Source organism: Petromyzon marinus, chromosome 23 (genome assembly GCF_048934315.1).
Source record: "Petromyzon marinus isolate PM22_M1 ecotype Great Lakes invasive population chromosome 23, UKy_Petmar_22M1.pri1.0, whole genome shotgun sequence".
Taxonomy (NCBI): Eukaryota; Metazoa; Chordata; class Hyperoartia; order Petromyzontiformes; family Petromyzontidae; genus Petromyzon; species Petromyzon marinus.
In genome coordinates this window covers 930,137-946,469 of record NC_133689.1, presented here as the reverse complement: position 1 = coordinate 946,469, position 16,333 = coordinate 930,137, and the positions used below count along the sequence as shown (strand labels likewise).

Below are 16,333 nucleotides of genomic sequence, written 5' to 3'. Positions count from 1 at the left end.
GGCAGCGACCTCACGCTCTACTCTCGCCTCGCCATGGCTGCGGAACCTCCCGATGTCAACGCCTGCCGACGAACGACTCTAGCTGGCCAAAATCCATGCCGATCAATGACAAAACTACGATTAAACATATGGATTACCCGACCAAAATTAACTAACAGTTAAAAGTGCAACTGATACAAAGTAAATAATGGAACACCTACACGCTACATCACTCAGCCCTTTCCACTCAATGTATTTAGCGGTGATGAATGCCACTTCTATTTGTCAAATCAATGTCCCGCGGCTACACAGCCGATCACACAAAGTACAGCGAAGCACTTCCCACAACTTGCTCGGCATATGAGAGTCATGTTCTTGGCATGACAGTAAAGCTGACAGTTTAACACGTAGTCTTTCGCGACCAATATTATTCATAATAAAGGTTTTTGGGTTAGATCGCGTTTATTTATAAATGTGTCGTAACCCTCCACCACCCGACACGGCCAATCAGCAAAAAAAGTGTCACGCTGACAAAAGACAAATAATTCACTACTTTAGCCCACCGGTGTATTAAAAGAGTGAATCCACATTTACAGTTTGAGTACGACGTTTCGCTGGTAAATACATCCAGCATCATCTGGCGAATTGCCCGATGATGCTGGATGTATTTACCAGCGAAACATCGTACTCAAACTGTAAATGTGGATTCACTCTTCAACACACCGGTGGGCTAAAGTAGTGAATTATTTGTCTTTTGTCAACGTGACACTTTTTTTGCTGATTGGCCGTGTCGGGTGGTGGAGGGTTACGACACATTTATAAATAAACGCGATCTAACCCAAAAACCTTTATTATGAGTAAAGCTGACATTTTAATTCTCAGAGCTGGTATATAGCCAAATTAAAGGCAGATCCAACTTCATTTTGACGTGTGTTTTTGTGCGCAGTCAATGGTGACCATTAATGCGCTGAGGCTTTGAACTCACTGCGTCTGAGAACCCAATTTAATCACGGGCAGCTGGAACCTCGATTCGATCCCAGGTTCTCAGCTGTGCTGGCTCAGCCCTCTGACCTCCGAGCCACCCAGCCTCCTCTCTCCCTCCAAACTGCTTCCCTTCAGCACCCAAATGCGACCTCACTGCACACTTGGGTAGAGTTGACTGCCCCTGTGAACACTTGTTGATTTCTCCACCCATGTTGAGGACTCAGTCGACCAGACACTGGCTGTTTTGTCTCATCATCCACATGGAATTCAACGACCATACTGCAGTTCACGACAATACACTCACTCACCCAGTCACTCACCCAGTCACTCACCGCACTGCAGGTGAGTACCCATCTCTTTCTCTACTTCTCTCCTCACACTGCCCGGCTTTGGAATTACCTTCCATCACCTCTTTTCCCAAAGCTCTTCGAATAACCTTGCTCAATTCACGGACGTATTCACCCTTAATCTCTTACAAGCATTACAAGCGCTGATTGCCGCTGGCCACGTGGCACTCTGGGGCCTCCGGGGCCTCCGGGCCTCTGGGGCCTCTGGGGCCTCCAGGGCCCCATGCTGGGCAACTGCAAGAGACTCGCCAAGGGCCCCCACCTCCTGCGTGCTGCTGATGGCCTGGAAGAAGATGTCGTAGACCTTGCTGGCGGCCAGTGGCGCGTTCCAGTAGCCACCGTACGTGTGGTTGTCTCCCACGACGAAGCGCCGCTCCACGGGGAGGCCCTCGGGAGGAAGCTCCGCCGCAAAGTAGAACGGCGAGCCCTGGGCCCGCGCCTCGCGGTACGCCAGCGGCGTCGAAAAGCAGCCACCGGCCTCCCGCCGGGCCTTCCCCGAGGGGCCCTCCTTCACCACCAGCTGGTACGCGCTGCGGGGGCGGGGGGGAGATTGGCCGTCGCCGTTACCGCGGGCATCACCGCGGGCCCTCGTCCAACACCGGCGTTAGCGCCGTGGAACGTGACGATGCGCGAGCGGTTTGCGATTGTCGCCGCTCGATCCGTACTCGGCCAGAAGTAAACACAAACATTCAGGAACTGCATTGGCAGTGGTGTGCATGCTCAAACTAACATCAGATGCTTTGTTGATTCGGCCCACATCAATTGACAATATTCCAGATCATGACATTTTAGTCATTGGCCCTTCCTTCGAGCAATGTCTCTGTATTATGAATGCCTCTTCTGTTCTAAGATGGATAAATGACTAAAGGAGTTACGTTGACACCCTTTTGTTAAACTGCTTGCTGAGTGAAGGTCTCATCAGGCCATGCTGGTCGCAGGAGTTGCTGAACCACGCTTCTCCACGCTGATGCTGAAGAGGGCACCGATAACCGAGCGGCTGATGTTAACCGTGGCCGGGAATAAAACTCGGGTCGTCAGGTTCACAGAGCAGTGCAGACCCACACTACGTTCACCGCCACAGTTCTAGGCACTCGCCTCGCTTCTCCCACTCCTTCTTCCCTCGCACTGCTCCACTGTGGAATTTCCTCCTCCCATCATTGCCATCTCTATTCCCAAGCTCGCATAATAATCATAACCTCGATTCAAGAAACGTGTCAACTCATCTATCGTATTGTTTGTTGCTGGCTTAGCAACTGTATAGAAAATAAAAACCCATGACAACACACTTCTCCATAAACTACACTATAGAATTATCATAATCATATTTAAAATCAGTGTCATTATCCTCATCAACGCCGCGACGATGTGCCACATCCACGTGGCGTATCACCTCGGGAGTTGTCACGGCCAACGGTGGACCCGGCAGCACAGCGGACGATTTTTTTAGCAAATTCCATCGTCGTTCATGCGAGCGAGAGTGCGAGCGGGGTACGGAGAGGGCTCGCGATAAACACACGGGAGCAGCTGCATAAATTTTAGGACCTTCGAGTGACTGCGCCAGCGGCTTTGGCGCGCATGGCGCTGGCAACCTTGGGCACTGACCTGGCGGACTCAAGTCCCCGCATCCTCCGTCGAGAAGCGGCGGACGGCCATCAATTTTAACAGCTCATTTAACCGCGAGTCGAGGCTCCATTTATATTCATCGAGCGCACCTCACCACGAGCCCGCAGATGCGTGCAATACGTGGCGTGGAGCGGCGATGCAGCATGCTACAAACCTGGTTACTCGGGTCCTATTTCGTGCTACGGCTAACAACGGTGGAGAGCGAGGACTTCAACCTGGTTGTCGACTCGGCCTCAAATGAATAGCTGCTGGTGCGGTGGTCTAAATAAAAACCAGCACCGATGCGGCAGTGCTGGTCACAGCGTTCCATCGTGAACCACGCTGGCATTGATAGATGCTCGCAAACAGAACTTGCCCAAGAATAATTTAGCGTCGATGAGAATTTTAAATTGATGATAAGAGAGCATTGGCCAAAACAATCAATTCGTTCATTTGTGATTTTTTTTTCTAAGGATGCTCAGAATACTTTTATTTTCCTCGATATAAAAAAACGCTGACACTACACAGTGAAAGACTAACGCGGTTTCATGTTTTCCGATCAAATTAATTCCGCAAATCTTTTGTGACATCTCACTGGCAGTTTGTGTTTAGGGGTCCGTATTTAATCAAAACGTCTCGCCCACTGTGAGTCAACGCGCAAACGGGAGGCAACAGCAGCTTAGCATGCAGCTCCTTCGCCTGCTCGTGATGCCCAACCCTGATGTGTGCGTAAGAACTTCAATTAGCCTGGCCTTAGATGCATTCAAATCTTCAAGAGAATTACAGACGATGTGAAATTAGCCAAATCAATTTGCCTAATTTGCACATCAGACTCAGTGAAACATAGACATGTTGGAAAACACAATTTACTGGCCTTTAACGAAACAGCCACGAGATAAGATGTCTCTAATTAACATAGTAATTTACTTATGCAAATACTCTTCTGCTTTACTGCGGGCAAAGTTGGAAATTAAAAAAAGTGTGTTGGCACAAGAGAGCCAGAACATTTTTTGATAGCAACGTACTGTGGTGGTTGCATCATACAAAAAAGTATTTCCCAAGCCAATACAAAACCTTTTAAATTAAAAAATGGAGTAATTAATCATTTAACCCGCACCCTTGTGCTCTGCGTGGATTGCCACCGTATCAGAGATCTACAACCGATTACGCGCACACCGATACCGGGCACCGCTGAAGGAGAGGAAATCACCGCTACGGCGTTCGTTATTGGTGGAGACGTGCGCGGGGTTCTTATACATTCTGGCTTCTTCTTTTTTGCCCTTCTGCGTGGAACAAGCAACGCTTCGTGATTTCACAACCCAGGATTTCTTCGCTCAGGCTGGATGTGAAACCCCGTGTGCTAGATGAGACCAGACCAAAATGGGAGTTACCACCTGTCCTGGTTTTCCCAGGACCGTCATCCTCTGTTCCAAGTAGCTGTCTTGGGAAATCTGCACAACGACGAGCGGAGCGCCGGGCGGCTAAAAGGCAGCGAGTTGGCTCAGTTGGGAGCACGAGTGGTGCATCTGCCAGCCATCTCAGTCAGTCAACCGATGACATCTGGATCTGTCCCATGACCTCATGCCACAGCGCGCTGAAACACTTCACGGGGATTCAAAGTACACCTAGCCTGGCACATGCGTTGTAGTGACGGCACCACAGCTTGATGGAAAATGGTTGCTGCTGTTGTTGCCACGTGTATATGTAGGTATGTTTGTGTATGGTACAGTATGTGTGTGTAAGTATACGTTTGTGTGTATGTATGTGATCTTTGTGTATGTAAGCCAATGTTTTGGATCTGGGTGCGTGTGTATCTATGTATGTTGATATGTCGGTGCGTGATTGTCTATGGAGCTCCCGTAGGTCAAGTCAGCCTTAAATTAGTTCCAGCGTGTTAACATTGTCATTGGGGACATAGAGGCGTGGTGCTGGCCACCCACCCCTGTCGTGTGCTGTGCCGGCCTTCATCGGTGCTCGATAACAGCACTTGCCCCAACAGTCTGATGAAGGCTATGGGGGGGGGGTCTTTGTTTTGTCTTTGTGTATTTACATGTGAGTGTACGTGTGTGTACGTGTGTGTGTGTGCGTGTGTGTGTGCGTGTGGGGAGGGATAGTGTAGCGGTTAGCGTGCTGCGCTACGAACCCGGCGACATGGGTTCGATTCCCGCTCACGGCCAACATCAGTGACGATTATCTGAACCGGTCCTAGGCCTACTCTAGATCGACTCAGCCTCAAATGAGTACCTGGTGCGGTGTGTGAACATCGCCACTGGGGAGACAAAGGCGGTCGGGCGCGGTACTGGCCACCCACCTCCTCGTGTACCGTTCCGGTCTTCATAGGTGCTCGCTAAAAGCACTTGCCCCTACAGTCTGTTGAGGTGCGTGTGTGTTCGTCCGCATCCGTAACTGACCTGATGGGGGCCCCTCTGGCCTGTGCCGGCTTCAGCAGGATGGTGGCCGTGGTGTCCGTGTAATCGATGAGCGAGTCGGCGCCGTAGTGCGGCAGCGTCGGAGCTAAAAGCACAGCCGCAGTAGAGGCACGCGTAAGCCTGGGGCGCACGTTCGCCGGTCGCCCACGACCCTCCACCTCCGACACGCAGAGGTGGACACCGCTTCCGTCGTGTTTACGTCCCGCGCGTTCGATCGTTCGACGGCCAAAGATAAAATACCACTATGAAATTCAAACGAGCGACGCTGCCACACAGCGGTGTGACGATCCGCGCACTGGTCCTGCGATCTGGAGGTCGCCGATTCGATTCCAACTCCCGGCACGGCAGTTGAAAAATGGCTTCAACACAGTTAATCGACTGTCAGGTCATGCGTGGTGGGGTAAAGCGTGGGTACTCCTCCCTCCTCCAAGACAGCATTAAATAATAGGTTGAATATCCTGTAAGAGGGCCTTTCATGAGCTCCCTCGAGTGGAGCGAGTCATTATAGGGCTGCACCTTTATCTTTTACACAAACATCTCCGGCTACAACTGTCTCGCTAAAGATAGGTCAACATTATTTTTTTCGTCATCGTCAAAACTTCCCCAGAAAGCACATTCCCGTCGCCACCCCTGTAGCGCATGTTAAAATACCATGCGAGATTTAAAGAGCGGCTAAATGCAGTTGCGTCTCGGGCACCCTTGCAGCTCACGCTCGGCGTCTCGTCGCCCTCCCGTCATGGTGACATTCGGGTCACGGAACATTTTTGCCCACCACGACCCCCGTGCGTTCGTCCGACACGCGGTCGGTCTCTCCGGAGCGCGGTGAACAAAACGGAGCGACGTCGGTCCGGCTCCCTGTGCGGTCACTGGGCGCTGGGGGTCACGGAGAGAGGCGACCTCTCCGCTGGCACCCTTAGCGGTTACGGCCGCTGCTGCCACTCCTACCGCTGGCCCCGACATTGGGCATCCCAATTTAACTGACCCATGAGTAACACAACTTGTATGTACAGCCTGTTGTCGATCCACTTGCTGGACCACCCAACCCCGAGATGGTCATGGTAATTTTTTTGACCATACTTCACCACTATGGGCAGTGCAGGTTGGTGAATACGGACTGCTCCACGACTGCTCCAGCAACCACAACAACCACAACAACAATAATGCCCTTTATTTATGCCAGAAAGCCAACCTGATTCCCAAGACGCATTTTCCATTTTTCGGAGCATCCTGCATGGGAAGTTTTGTCAGTTTCGCTGAAGAGTGAGAGCATAATACTCAAAGGGCTGCTCAGATGGATTCAATAAAACACATTTTTGTATCGTCTTTGCCTTGCAATTTCACAGAGCAGCAAGTTTGGAAGTTTCACAAATCCTGTCGTGATTCACCAACCCTAGCCTCAAGGAGGGCCGATTTGGAGGCATGTGCCACTAATTCGGTTAAAGACGGTTTCCCACGAAAGATCGAGCGGTGCTCATTTTCTATCCACAGCCCTGAGCCAGCAGCGGAAATTCCACATTCTTATGGCAGAGATAACTCTGCATAGAACATTCTGGACTTCTCACAAGGCGGTACTCATTTTACCACGGTGCAAGTTTTCCACGGTTGTGCCACTGCACAGATCTCCGATGTGTTTTCGTGCCGTGCCGCGTTTTGTTCGGCACAATGTTCAACGTTTCGCTCAGCATGCCGGCAGCTTCTTTGGAAACTGAATGAACACCGATACTCTTTGGTTTTATTCGGTAAAGTCACGTAGGTAAAAAATAAACAATTAAAACACGACGTTTTGGCCACAACACAAGTGGCCTTCTTCAGGTGAAGGGACATAACTGTCGGGAATGAATTCTTGCAGTCACGAAAGCTTCAAATCTTGAATGAACACCGTGTGCCAGGAAGCAGTTCATGGGCACACGGAACGAAACGTCGGACATGGTGCCGAAGAGCAGGCGGCATGACGCAAGAGCTCATTGGGGAGTGGGACTCATGTTATCGGCGCTAGAAGGGGGCAGCGGCAGGTCTGCCATCGGCCAGGATGAGCACATTCACGACATTCCGGCAGCGGGCCCATAACAGCCCTAGCCCCACTGTACCAGCCGTCCGGATGCTCAACGAATACTCTGGCAGCAAAAGTAAACAAACTTCAGCCACGGTAGATTTAATCGCCTGGCAAACACGAGTCGGAGGGCACAGGGCGGCGCGGGAGAATTAAGTGCACTCCTTGCAAATTGCGGTCTCCGTGCTCCGTACTTCCCATGCACAAATTATACCGCAGTCCCACACATAACTGGAATATTTTCGTTGCAAAGAAAGCTCTTTTGTGTTCCAAATAAAATATATAAATAAGCGCGTAATTCGATCGTGAGAATGGCATCTGTAGCCAGCGACGCAGGATGCAACAAAACACAACACCTCCTCCTCTGCAACGTTGTTGTTGTCGCCAAGCACGATCCATCCACTGCTGAATAAGGGCCTCGACAAACCATCGCTATATGTTCTACCCTCTCGCAACGTGACAGTTCATGATCCGCTCCCTTACACGAGCGGATTCGTCGATCGCTCCATCTCCACGGTGGGCACTGTTTTATTTTTTTACACAAAATAATAATTAATTAGCCAAGGAGGTACGATAATTTCTTTAGAAACACACATTCCTCGACATCTGTGAAAAAGAGCTTTATAGCTCATCGGATTCCTCCAGTATAAATAAATATCCTGATTCTGATTAATACGTACACTCAAACACATAAAAGACAAAGATCCTCAGCATAACCTTAATAGACTTTTGGGGCAAGTGCTGTTAAGCGAGCAGCACCTATGAAGGCTGACACGGCACACGAGGGGTGGGTGGCCAGCATCATGACCGGCCGTCTTTGTCTAACTAATGGCGATGTTTACAAACTGCACCAGGTCCTCCTTTGAGGCTGAGTCGACCTAGAGGAGGCTCAGGACCAGTTCAGATAATCGTCACTGGTATTGATCATGGGCGTTAATTGAACCTGAATTGCCGAGTTCGTAGAGCGGTGTGCTTACCGCTGCATTCCACACACACATACCAAGCTTATAAAATACCTGTTCAGCTCCCATCCTAATTAACATTACTACAAGTGTTTCAACTATTTGCGTGTATATACACGTACAGAGAGGTTTTTCAATTAATTTGCTCTACGTAAAAAAAAACTATACACCACAATTGCAAGCACATTCCTGCTGTCAAGATTAAAATTAATTGGTGAGCTTGCCGAGAAGGGGGTGCTTCTCTATTAAGGGGGACGTGGGGGGCGGAGGTCACATGGCCCCCTCCTCCACGGAAGGGCACCACAGTTGCTGTACCACTCGGGCACCTCACAGGGCCCCCCTCACTCACAACAGAATGTTCATCTCACCAAACCGGGGGATTTTGAATGGGTCAGCATAGACCATCCACACTGGGGGATCGATATAACACAATCGCAGTACTGCATCAAACTTCCTGCTGCAAGGATCACACGGCGACGTATCATCAGCCACGATAGAATCGCTGCTGGATTTAAGAGCATCCCTGACGGTGGTGACGCAACACTCCACCTGGCTCCCGCACGCGAGCCGATCTCGTCGCTCCGTCTCCTCCACGGACGTGCCGCCCTCCCCCGATGTCGCGAGCGGCAGCGTGACGGCGAGCAGCGCGGCGTACCTGAGATCTTGGTGGTGAAGTAGACGGTGGCGGAGGGCCCGAGGCCCTTGACGGTGCTGGCGCGGATGGAGAAGGAGTAAGTGGTGCCGGGGTAGAGAGCCGGGAACAGGTGCTGCGTCTCGTTGGCCGGCTTGTGCGCCTGGCCGTGCTCGTCCTCCACGTTGAACGCCGGGTCCACCGACCGCACCGCGCTGTACAACACCTGCGGGGCGACGCGCCGCGGAACGTGAACACGGGCGACGGCCCAACGGCCCGGCGGTGCCGCAAGCGTTGCGGCCGGCCTCGCCGACTCGCGGCCGCACGGAGGCGCAGCGGCGGGACGCCACTCGGCCGCGCGGCCACTTAGACCCCGGTAGGATCATCGCACCGAATCAAGCGCCGAGTCAAATTTTAATTGATGGGTTTATGTTTATACAGTCATTGGGTGACCAGACTCAGACTATCAACTCGCTGCCGCCACGGTTTAACCTCCGAGCCACCCGGCCACTGCAATTACCAATTATTTAATCTTCCTTAAATTTGAGAGGTTTTCGTGAGTTTTAGAAAAATGTTTTCATTAAGAGTAAATAAGTGGAAAACACCGTGTAAAAATACAAATCAAATAAATAAATACTTTTTCCCCAGCTCTCAGATATCTTTTTTTTTACAAATAATTAATTAGACACATACTGCTGACGGCACACCGAATGTTGGAAACGGTTTGCTTGTATAAACAACCTTTATTATGAATAAACAATACTGTATGGCAACATCATTCTGGGATGCCGAGGGGCTGAAAAATCTATTTTTACTTTGAGAGAATAATAAGTCTATTTTATATTAAATTACTACGCAAAAATGCTCCAACACCACAGTGCATAATGAGTCTTAGACAATAATGCAAATCGACCACCTTTAAAACTCCCCTTAATGGCCACGCACAATCACTGCGAAGCAGACGAGGCGCCATGGCAAATCAACCGCACTCACGTCCTGCTCCAACGCTGGGAGCTGTCATCCTAGCAGACAGGTATTATCGTCAAGGTAGTTATGGATGTTTGTACCAAATGGTCCCCTGCAAGCTGGGCCCACGGCCAGGGGAAGAGCGGAGTTGTGCTGCGATAGCCGGCCTCACGATGCGACGCGAAACTCCAGGGTGTGACGATCGTCGCGACATCGATGTCGCTGAACTTTGCAATCGCAATGCGCGTTGCTGAGATTAAAACCTGTTCACCTGCAGTTGCCTTAACATGATCAGCATGCTTATAGTATTCATAATCGTTACAGCTTCACAAACCGTAACGCTTATAAAGCACACGGCAGACATAAAACTATTACGTAAACGTAACCAGCACGCTGTCAATTTGTCTGGAAAACTCTTTACAAAGCACTCATTTAGAGGCTAACGGCTATACTGTATTTTTGTGCACGTCAATTATGATCATTTGTGAACTTTGAGTATCGTTACTTTGTAAACAGGAAACACACGTATTTAAAAATCGGCAATGGAAACTACGGAAATGACACGCTACGACGAGCATGTGCCGTGTGCCGCTTGCCGTGTGCCGCTGCCGTGCGCATTGTGCTTGGCACGGCGGAACACCGCCGAGCCCATCAAAGCAACCCCACAAAGTCGCTATTTTTGTCGGAACCCAGACAGAGCCCTCCCCTCTCCCACCCCTCTTTATGAAAGGAAGCGTTAGATTTTATTTATTACTTTAAGCCAGGGGCCCCCACAATAACAGTGACGTGTCCGTCAAGTGCCCTGGCCTTTATCGCGAGAGGAGTTAGGCGTGCTTTGTGTCTCTTGTGGCAAATGACTGGGGCTGAAACACACCCCATGTGAACGGGACGAGAGAATTCTTGGCAGCCTCGGGGTTGAATAGCGTTATGCCCTTGAACTGCGTGGAAACAAAACGAGGGCATGTAATTTTATTTTTTTGTTCCCCACTAAATAATCTGTAATTCCGCGGGCTTCACTAAAAAGGCAACATATACATTTTAGAAGGATTTTTTGTTGTTATAAACAAGTAAAAAAATCGCCACAAAAAAACACAGCACGCAAAATATATTGAAGGTGGCCATTCGCGTACAGCCGTGGCGAGGGTTGGTACAACCACTATTTTCACCCTGCACAGTGTAAAGTAATTAATTGGTGTGACGTGTATAGTCTGCAAACAGATTGAGATATATACTGTATAGCATACAAAAACAATCAATAGAGTGCGTTTCCTCCCTCCAGGATAAATTGACATTCGGCAGGCAAATGACATCACCATCACCGTAAATGACAAAGGGCTCCTCAGTGTTGTAAATGTAATGAGCCTGCAGGTCGTCCATTAGTCGCCTCCGATTCAACACCACAACACACTAACAACACACTAACAACACACGAACAACACACTAACAACACACGTTATACTCTACATGGTCATCACTCGCGATGTATCCACTGCCGGACGAAGGCCTCATAAAGTAAATGCAAAGTACAGGAGGCAAGAAGCAGCAGAGTGACTACATCACTGATAGAGCGGTGACACAGTTGTCAGCACAATCCGGTGACCTGAGTTTGACCCCCGGCCCTGGCTAATTTCAGTGGTGAGTGCCACGTGAACGGATGCCGGTTCACCCGTCCACCAACTCCCACTCACCGGCGCGGTGTATTTGTCACAGCAACCCCCGTGACCTGCACGCCATGGAGGAGGCCTTATGCTTGTGTGGTTCCCCATACGATATCCCTACTTTAGCAAGTTAGAGATATCACGTTGAGTGTTGGGAAGAGTAAGTGGGCTGGGGCAGCACCACGGTGCTGGAAGGGTCGATAGCCCGGTGGCCGAGACTCTCCGAACGTAAACACGCTCTCATGCTCTGCTTGTTTAGAACTCCCGGGGGAGCTGGCAGAAAACCAAATTTCCCCGAGACAGACGGCTCGGACTCTCTCCCAGTCCATCGCGCTACGCGGATGTCAGGCCTGAGCAGGGCCCGCGCGAGCGTGCAGTGCCGTGGGACTCGAGGACTTACGCTGGCGGCTGGCCTCTGGCCATGGACGCAAAGCGCATGGTCTCACAGTTTGGCAATTGATGTCAACTCCTGTTCGGCAACAATAGCTGCGTGTAATCAATGTGAGCAATACATTCATATGCATTTTTTAATTATTTAGTAATTATTCATCTTTAATTCAAGTTATAAGGAATAAAAATCAGTTTGAGTGCAGCAGCTGCTGCTGGGAGGATGGTTGCACCGCAGGACCATCAGAAGTTGCGGCGGCTTGGGGAGCCCCTTCATCCAGCAGCGGATTGACCATGGCTGATGATGATGAAATAATAAAAATGCTATATATGCATAGTTTTTGGGTGGAGCACTTGCGCAAAAAAGAGCGCCTTGCCCGATGAAGCTGCCATCCTGAGTTTGATTCCCATTCACATCGAACATCAACGGAGAGTGATATCTCAACTGGACTTGCAGGGAGTCGGTCAGTAGCAGGGAATCGACAGCACTCAAGGCTGGGGGAAGGGATATCCAGACTGTGGGACAGCAGAGGAGAACGAGCGACGTCCGGCACGAGCGTGCGTGTGCCCGGAACACGGGTCTCACCTCGTATTGGACGATGGCGCCGTTGGGCTCGTCAGGCTCACTCCACTGCAGGAAGATCGTCTCCTCGGTGACGACGCCCTGGACACGTTCGAGGGACACGGGCCCCGGGACTGAGGAGTAAGAGGAAAAGAGATACTCTTTATTGCACCGCGTGGGGGGCACCCATTAACCGCACCGCGTGGGGGGCACCTGTTAACCGCACCGCGGCCACAGCCACTGCACCAACATTGGAAGGAAGACGCGGCTCAATGGCGAAAACGATTCCTGTCCCGTAGCGACACAAACCAGGGCCAGATCGATCACTCGGTGGAATTACACTCAGCAATCATCGCCCCTTACCGGGCAGACTAATGCCCGCTTGTTGGCAAGGTGCCGAGTCACCTCGTGCCCACAGGGACAACTGCCACTGGGGGTGCCCTTTCAAATGTGCAGAGATGAGATGTGATGAGGGTCACGTCACGCTCACACGTATTCATTGAAAATCAATGGAGTAACATCACTAGAATTGCTGTGGCAGTGCAGCTGCTGCGCCACAGTATAAAAAAGGTGTTTTTATTTGCTTTAAATGGTCCACCCAAGTCGATCGGCAGGTCACATGTGATAGAGTAAAGAATTGTAATACTCCCCACTTCTTCTAAGATGTCTGGCCTCCGTGGAAGTGTACGCCAGATACTCTCTCCAGGGGGACATACAGTACTCTCTCTCGAGCTCCCTCGAGTGGAGGCCCTTCTGCCAGCAGCAACGGCGGCACAAGGAGATCAATTGCAGGGCTGCACCTGAACCTTTTGACAAAGCTCCCAAATTTTCGTTGTTGCAGCGTGGGATGCAAGGCCTTGGTAAAGTTTGCTCCACGAGAGGCGTTTGTGGCTTGTTTTTGTGTTTTGCGCTCGGGTAGACATTTAATTACAGCTGTACGCAGCAGCAGGTGGCCAGAGTAACGACCCCCGCAATCGCGCCGAACGTCCCACGGCGGGGATTACGGTGGCGCTGGCCGCTGCGGCAGCTCGTTGCACCGGCAGAGCCGCGTGGCATGGAATGTGCAAGGGTTGAATTTGAACAAAGGTAAACTTGCCACCGGTCCTGGTTTTCCCAGGATCTTCTCTCTAGCTGGGGCAGCCATTCAGGGCAATCTATGAGTCTTCCCGGGAAGTTAAAATCCAGATTTTTGTCAGCTGTATTAGCATAATAATAACGGACCGCTCACAATCATGCTTTTGCATGCAATCTTCCACGATTTCAGCATTTTGAGATATTCTTCTTCACACAATATGTCCCGGTAAGCTGCCACGGCCACAGAAAAACGAAAAGGCAAGCGGCCCAACTGGGACCAGTCAACCCTCAATCACCCGCGTGCGGATTATCCGGGTTACCGTTCGGCCATGCCGTGAAGAAGTCATTGCGGGGCTGAACCTTTATCCTCTGGCAACCCAGGAAAGTGTTGCCCGCCGTGGAAAACGGGGTCGGCGCTAGCACGGAACCGCACGGTTCGGCTCCAGGCCGGAAGGTGCACGCCGAGGAACTCAATTACCCGGAGGGGCGAAAGGGCACCCTCAGTGGAAAATGTTACTCAACGTCAAGGAAGGGGCCGGCGAGCCCACTGGAAACAGGGCCTCATTGTGCGTGGTCCGAATCGAGGGAGGCTGGGAGTCCTGCCAGGAGCTTTTCATCTTCATTTCCACCGCGGCTTACATACGGCCAAGGTGGGAAAGGAAAATACACAGTCGTACAAGAGGGTGCCAGAGGAAAACTCGCTCTCTCCGGGCAAGAATTTTAAAAACCAATAAGCTGAGGAAAACATTCTCTCAACGTCCCAAAATATCAAAAAGTTGTAATATTTGTTTTAATAAATAGACAACGAGATGCAGCTTTGGCGCCAAGTGAAAGAAATCTCCTTGAAGGTCGCCGGAGTGAGAAGCAAAGACCCCGTTAAGCCCCCTGTGACCTCTCTCCACCCAGGGCGACATCCCCCGCCGGCCCTGCAGAATGAGCACGGTTGCCACCTGTCCTGGGTTTCCCTGGATCATCCTCTTCTTGAGGAGTATTTACACACAATTCTCCCCTATTCTGGTATTGTGAAATATTATTTTTCCCACGATATACCCCGGTTTTTTGTATGACAGCAGTGGCGAACCAGTGTCAATTTGGTCAGCATTATCTATCTCGTCTGAGTCAATGATATCCAGTGTAATTGCGGACAAGTGCAAGTCTGTATATTTAATTCAGCCATTCAAATAAAAAGCGCCGACTAATCGAACCCCAGCGGCAGCGACCCCGAGGCGTGGGGGTAGAGCTCACCGTCCTCGTCCGTGTGCGTCACCACCCGCTCGCTCGCCTTCCGCCCCTCGGGCGTCATTAGCACGGCTTGCAGGCTCAGGTTGCGGAACGGAGGAAGGCCGGGCAGCACGAAGCCATGAGCCGCCCTCCCGGCGTCCCTACACTCCTCGCCGCCGCCGCCGGCTTCCGCCACCGCGGCCGCCGCGCCCCCGGCCGTGCCGTTCCCCGCTGGGCCCCTCGCGGCCCAGCTGCGGTAGCACACGGTGACGTTGAAGGCGTGGCAGCGCGTGACGTTGTAGCCCAGCGGCTCCCACTGCAGGCTGATCTCCCGCGAGCGGATGGACACCACGCGCAGGTTCAGAGGGCCGTGCTTCGGCTCTGCGGGACGGAGGGGCAAGCGACCGCGAACCACTCTCTCGTGACAATGCTTACGGCACACGGCCATCGCTCAGCACAAAAACCAGTCCTCTGTCATTCATTACACTCAACGATTTGACCATACTTCACCGGCGTGGATTGGTGGAGGGAGTGCCCAAAACCGGTTAATATAGCACTCACCGCTGATGTGAGTAGCCACAGCTGGTAAATGAACCCAGGTTCATCAGGTCTCAGAATTAGTCAAAATATTGTCAGCTACTACTTGTGCAATTAATTTGAGACAAACATGCAACGATCTTCGATTGACGAATTAAAGATTATTCTTATGCTCAAGATATGTGAATTTAATGAATCATACTACAACCGATAATTTGCCAACGTTACATTGGAACAAAACAAGAAAAAAAACAAGCAAGTTGGTAAAAATGAGACCAACAAGAATATGTTTTTGAATCTAAAAGCGACCCTTCATCACGACGATTAATTTAATGACTTGTGGTATGAACGATGGCATGCTTTGCGTTAAATGCTTTACTGCCGCGACAAGATGTGTCATGTCTGAAACAACGGATACATCTGCTGCCCCGTCGGGTAGTTAATAGTATTTTTGAAGCAGTTTCCACGCTCCACCGTGCCCTTAACTGGGTTTTTGTTGGCTATAAAAATGAAACCATTACGATAAACGTGTTTAGATAAAAGTAATCGCTTTCTGCACCCCCCAAATCTAAATTCAATCTTGACACATGTCCCAAATTGCAAATCCTCTCTGCAGGTGATGACAGTAAGGAGCAGAATTGTCACGTGACTGATGGGCTATATTAGACGTGGGAGATATGCACTAAATTGACCCAGACTTATAAAAAGAAAAAACTTCAAGAGCCAGATAACTTGCGGAGCTTAAATGATCTGTGTAACCAAATTTTTCTACCATCTCCTCGTTAACTCTGCTTAATACGCTCCCTTTCTTCGGTTTACCTTTGCACTGCCAATGCACGCACTGTATTCCACAAGTTAGCTGGAAACTAAGGCATGTGCTTTAAAGATCGCTCTGTAAATACGTGTTGCCAATCAATGAGATCTATTCAGAGAAGCTTTTTTCC

The 16,333-nt window shown here is 50.6% G+C and overlaps 1 protein-coding gene across 7 annotated transcripts in view; it reads right to left on the bottom strand.

Annotated features, from left to right (window-relative positions):
• LOC116945127 (receptor-type tyrosine-protein phosphatase kappa-like) overlaps positions 1-16,333 on the bottom strand; it is a 249,301-nt gene that overhangs the window by 128,177 nt on the left and 104,791 nt on the right. For all 7 annotated transcript variants that reach the window (XM_032959269.2, XM_032959268.2, XM_032959279.2 and 4 more), the window contains 5 exons: positions 14,877-15,233; positions 12,582-12,691; positions 9,009-9,210; positions 5,324-5,426; positions 1,573-1,840 (listed from right to left, as the gene is read on the bottom strand). In XM_032959269.2, coding sequence (XP_032815160.2) covers positions 1,573-1,840; positions 5,324-5,426; positions 9,009-9,210; positions 12,582-12,691; positions 14,877-15,233 — 1,040 coding nt within the window. The remainder of the gene's footprint in view (positions 1-1,572; positions 1,841-5,323; positions 5,427-9,008; positions 9,211-12,581; positions 12,692-14,876; positions 15,234-16,333) is intronic.